The following is a 4,840-nucleotide window of genomic DNA, read 5'->3' on the forward strand; positions in this document are numbered from 1 at the left end:
GGGCGGAGAGAGAGAGAGAGAGAGAGAGAGAGAGAGAGAGAGAATATAAACATAAAGAGAGAATTATACACAGGGAAAATATAAAATTTACATACTTTAAGAGAAACTGGGGGGAGGAAAGAAAGTGAAAGAAGAAGAGAGAGAGAGAGAGAGAGGGAACATGTAGAGAGAATTATAGAGGAAAGATGAAATTTAACAAGAGAGAGAATAAAAAATAGAGGAGAAAGAAAGAAAAAGAAAAGAGAGGAGATAAGAAAAAAATTAAAAAGAAAATGAAGAGAAAGAGAAGAAGAAGAAAAAAAAAAAGGAAAAAAGAAGAGAGGGAAAGAGAAGGAAAAGAGAGGAGAGAGGGGGAGAATAAAATGAGATAGGGAATTTGGGGGGGAGAAAGAGAAAGTAAATAAAAAAATAAAAAACAGAGGGAAAAACGGAGAGAGAAAGATGAGAAATGGATTGTTGAGCAATGTTACGATGCAATAGCATGACAACTTTGCTTGTCGCTTCCCGCGAAGCGACCTAGCATGCCGCATGCGAATGCTAGTAATGCTTATGCATAAACTAGGGATGCCAAGCACACTCTCTTTTCATAACACCACAAAAAGCGCTGCCTAGATCTTGTGTAGCCTGTTGTTGCTGTAAACAAGAAAGCATTCATTCCCAAACCCATGGTAGGCCTAATGTGTGTTTTTAAATGCAGTGGTAATTAAACCAAACTATCTCTCTCTCTCTCTCTCTCTCAGAGGCCTAATGTGTGTTTTTAAATGCAGTGGTAACACAACCAAACTCTCTCTCTCGCTCTCTCTCTCTCTCTCTCTCACTCAGAGGAATCAGACAGAATGAGCATGCTGACTATCAGCAGTGCTGCGACATCCTCTTCGACACGAGAAGCGACCCCGTTTTCCATCCCCCGCTCCTCCTCCTGCTCCTGGCGATGGCGACAATCGTGTGTTGGACTCGATCGGAAATTCCCCTGTACGCCCTCGCATGAGCCACTCCCAGGTAAGAAATGGAACTGTTTCTTCTCACGATTCTGAACGTATAATTGCGCTAGGGCTTTATGCAGGTCGAGTTTCGGAATCAGACCTTCAATGTAACGTGGTACAGAATGAGGTTTGCTGTCAGACTAGGTTTTGTCCTAAAAGTGACCTCTTTTCCCCCCCAATGAAGGTGGTATTGATTAGCATTTGGTCATGCTAGGATAGCAAAGAAAGCTTCAGCAGTCCGGAACGCAGCCCCCTTGGAGAAAGTGATCGCGAGCAATGTGCAGAGTTCAAGCTTCGGTCCTGACTTGTTTGTGCTTGACCTTGCGGAGAAGCTTGAGGAGTCCGACTATGCCCCCGGTTGCAGTGCTAGCAGCAGAGAAGCTCTCTCCTCATTGCGGGAGCGCTCCGCGGAAGTGGCTTTGTCATCCCAATGGCCTTCCAACAAAACCGAAGCTTACCGCTTCACTGACCTGCGGTTCTTGAAGAAGTCCATCATCGAACCCATGCAACTCCCATCACCGGATGTGAAACCTGAGATATTGACTATTGAGCCAATAGACACTGGGAGCTCAAGGTTAATCATTATTGACGGTATCATTTCAAGCTCCTCGTCCTCTACAAATCAATCACAAGGTCTGTATTTTGGTAGCATAACTGGGCTGTCTGATGAGGTCATCAGAACTACTGTTGCATCCAAGCTTGGAGAATCAGCAAATTGGATCAATGGAGACTTCTTTGCCTCACTGAATGGGATGGGAGTTCAGGAGTTGGCTGTGGTTATTGTTCCAGATGGTGTGAAATTACAGGGACCTCTGCATATCTTGTATTACTCATCACAAGGGGGTCAGAAAGATGGCGAGCTACAAACATATCCCCTCTCAAATCCTCGTCTGCTTGTTGTGGTGGGCAAGGGTGCAGAAGTAGATATTGTGGAGGAGTTTATTGGGGAGTCAGGACAAGTTTATTGGGTCAATTCTGTAGCTGAGTTTTTCATTGAGGAGAGTGGTCAAGTGCGCCACAGCTGTATTCAGAATCAAGAACGAGCATCGGTGCACATAAAGCAGACTTGTGTTGCTCAGGTTTGTAAAAACTTTCTGAAGCATTCACAGTATCTTGTGCTAGTCAGTGGATGTAGCCAGTGTCACTAGTTTAACATTTTGTCCTTTCCTCCCAACTCAGGAGAATCAGTGAATTTGGTTTGATTAGCTGCTTGCATTTGCTTTTCTTATGAAGACCAAGTATCAGTTTTAGAAAATTTGAAACATGGAGGATGCATAATTTGGGTCGTCTCACCTTGCACGTGCATGTTTACAGAAAGAACGCAGCAGCTATCAGCTGGTAGAGGCAGGGCTTGGTAGCAGGTTAAACAGACACAACCTTCACATACAGCAGTTAGGCCCAGACACTGCCACTAAAATGTCAAGTTTCTTACTTGCTGGTCAAAGTCAGTTGCAGGATTTGCATAGCAAACTTGTGTTGAGTCACCCTCGTGGATATGGGCGCCAACTACACAAATGTATTGTGATGCACTCCTCAGGTCATTGCATATTTGATGGTAATGTCAAAGTGAACAGGTGTGAACAGCTACTGCATATTTCACTTACTACTTTGGAAAAATTTTGCAGTAGTTGTTTCATTCCATGTATTTTGTTGCTCACAGATATGCACAGCAAACTGATGCTGGACAGCTGAGTAGAAGTTTACTGTTAGCTCCAAGAGCTACAGTTAATGTCAGACCAAATCTTCAGATTATTGCTGATGATGTCAAATGCTCTCATGGAGCTGCTATCAGTGATCTTGAAGAGGAGCAGATTTTTTACTTCCGGGCAAGAGGAATCAATCCTCAAACTGCCCGTAGCGCACTTGTGTTCTCTTTTGGAGCGGAAGTTCTACAGCAATTTCCACATCCAAAGCTGCAAAAAAGAGTTGAAGACACAGTTAAAGCATTTCTTAGTGCTGAAGGAGCCATAAATTCAGGCGAGTGAGTATTTTGTATGGTGTTTTCTCAAAACTCATTGGCAGTCAAAATTGTTGTGGCCTTGGCTACATTGTGGATGCCTTGAAGGAGATTTTTTTCTGAATTCTAGTAACAATTTGCTGCATCCAGATGGTTATGCCGAGGTTTTACTTGTATACTATGCAAACCATTTGTTGCTGAATTAAAAGCATTTGCCAATGCGTCTCTCTGGTGACTTGGGAGATAGATGAGACTGGTTAGGCTGCTGGGGGACGTTCAGAGCTTAGACAGGGTGTTGGGTGACCTGTCTAGTTTATTATAACTGTATACGCTGACTGATCATTAGATCAGCCAAGCCAATTGTCTTGTTTTTTCTAGTGCTATGATCATTAGACAGGGTGGGGTGCGGGGGACAGAAGTATATCAAGGACAACCATCCTGACCAATAGACAACACCTGTTCCACTTAGTGTCCAGTTGTCCTGTAGTCTCAGTTTGGTGCTGTCTGGTTGCTGTAGGCCTTCCTCCAATCTCTTGCTTCCTAGTGGCAACTTCTCTCCTGATGTTGTCCTTCAATTAATAGACTAGTGTCAGAGCCATACTTCTTATTTGAGGATCTTTGTCAATTCAAAATGTTTCTCTCTTTTTTTCTGACCTTTTTCCTTTCAACCTAAAGACATGCCATTCGGAATTCCCACCTGGTTTATTTTTTGCACTGCTCATCAATAACCATGTGGTGTCCATAGATGCAACAATGTTATAATTGAAAAGCACATTGACATGGTCCAATTAAGTTGTGTTGCAAATATTTTACATGATGTCAGCATGTCATTTGTTGAGTATGATATCTGCTTACATGGAGCAGGTTTGTCTCCAAAAATGTGGTACACATAGGATGGGTGTTCACAATCCCATGGGTACTATTCGCCCTCGATACTTGGTCATTATTGGATTTGTTGGCGTAGTGGTGCAATTTATCTCAAACTAAGCTTCAAAATTGTATATTCAAGTGGAGGGTTCATAAAATATAATTGGGTAGACTTGGGTTATTGTGTGGATGACCTGTTCTAATCTGTTAATGCCCAAAATGCTCTTTGATCCATTATTCAATGTCAATGTGTATGGTATTCTGACCCTGTACAATTGCTGCCTTGCACCATCGCCTAGTGATGGCCCAATTTGCTATAGTTCATTGGATCACGAGTTTCATGGTGTTCAAATTGTGTATGTGCCAAAGGGTGCTAGGTTACCAAACAAGCATTCAACTATTTTGTTATCTTCTTGGTTGTCAAGTTTTATTTGCCATTGATAGTTTGGGGTAAGTAGTAAAGAATTGGGAATCAATGCTGAGCAAATTTTAATAGGGTAAACTCGAGAGGGAAGGTATTTTGTTTGGATTGTACTTGATTGATGTTTTGACTAAAAAGCATTATGCAAGAGTTTGCAGCTAATCAATTTCAAACAGGAAGTGGCCAAAAGTAGAATCAATCATCTTAGAAGATGCTTGGAGACGGAAGTCCCTTGGGCTTTTGGCTGAAATAGCATATGATAAAGAAAGGAAGTGTATTGCACATGGGGAATCAAGAATCCATGCAGTTTCTTATCTCAAGCCTTGATGGATATTAAGCTTAATGGCATGTGTGAAACTCTAGTCAAAAATGGGAAAGAGATTTGGAAAGGCATAAATGGTAGCAACAAGAGTGGTGCCATTAATTGGGATGAATGTGTGTAGTGGGTTTGGTGGTTTAGACCATTGCTTACAATAAATAATATCCAAAATTCTCGTATTTTTGAACCATCCATACTATGGACACTAATACTAATGACTAAGATGACATTGACTCTCTAGATCAATAAGAAAGATGGATGATTATGCATTCCAGGGTTTTTTACATTGTCCA

The 4,840-nt window shown here is 41.9% G+C and overlaps 1 protein-coding gene across 2 annotated transcripts; it reads left to right on the plus strand.

Moving 5' to 3' along the window:
- The first annotated feature begins 740 nt into the window (after nucleotides 1–740).
- Nucleotides 741–3,036, plus strand: ABCI7 (non-intrinsic ABC protein 6). 2 transcript variants are annotated; one of them, XM_087684393.1, is made up of 4 exons: nucleotides 741–999; nucleotides 1,203–2,062; nucleotides 2,298–2,538; nucleotides 2,644–2,823. In XM_087684393.1, the coding sequence occupies exons 1-4, from the start codon at nucleotides 837–839 to the stop codon at nucleotides 2,673–2,675; spliced, it is 1,296 nt and encodes a 431-aa protein (XP_087540519.1). In that variant the 5' UTR covers nucleotides 741–836; the 3' UTR covers nucleotides 2,676–2,823. The 2 variants fall into 2 exon arrangements, with proteins under 2 accessions (XP_087540519.1, XP_087540517.1); XM_087684391.1 differs by having other exon boundaries at nucleotides 742–999; nucleotides 2,298–2,557; nucleotides 2,644–3,036.
- The last annotated feature ends 1,804 nt before the right edge of the window (nucleotides 3,037–4,840 follow it).

This window comes from Lygodium microphyllum, chromosome 9 (genome assembly GCF_053477565.2).
Source record: "Lygodium microphyllum isolate KBCC chromosome 9, Lygodium_microphyllum_v1.1.10, whole genome shotgun sequence".
Taxonomy (NCBI): domain Eukaryota; kingdom Viridiplantae; phylum Streptophyta; class Polypodiopsida; order Schizaeales; family Lygodiaceae; genus Lygodium; species Lygodium microphyllum.

Bases quoted from the DNA above. Each gene is read 5' to 3' on its own strand.
- ABCI7 (XM_087684391.1), top strand. From the start codon at position 837: ATGAGCATGCTGACTATCAGCAGTGCTGCGACATCCTCTTCGACACGA. The intron at 1,000-1,202 runs GTAAGAAATGGA...ATGCTAGGATAG, and splicing joins CTCGCATGAGCCACTCCCAG to CAAAGAAAGCTTCAGCAGTC. The intron at 2,558-2,643 runs GTGTGAACAGCT...TGTTGCTCACAG, and splicing joins GGTAATGTCAAAGTGAACAG to ATATGCACAGCAAACTGATG.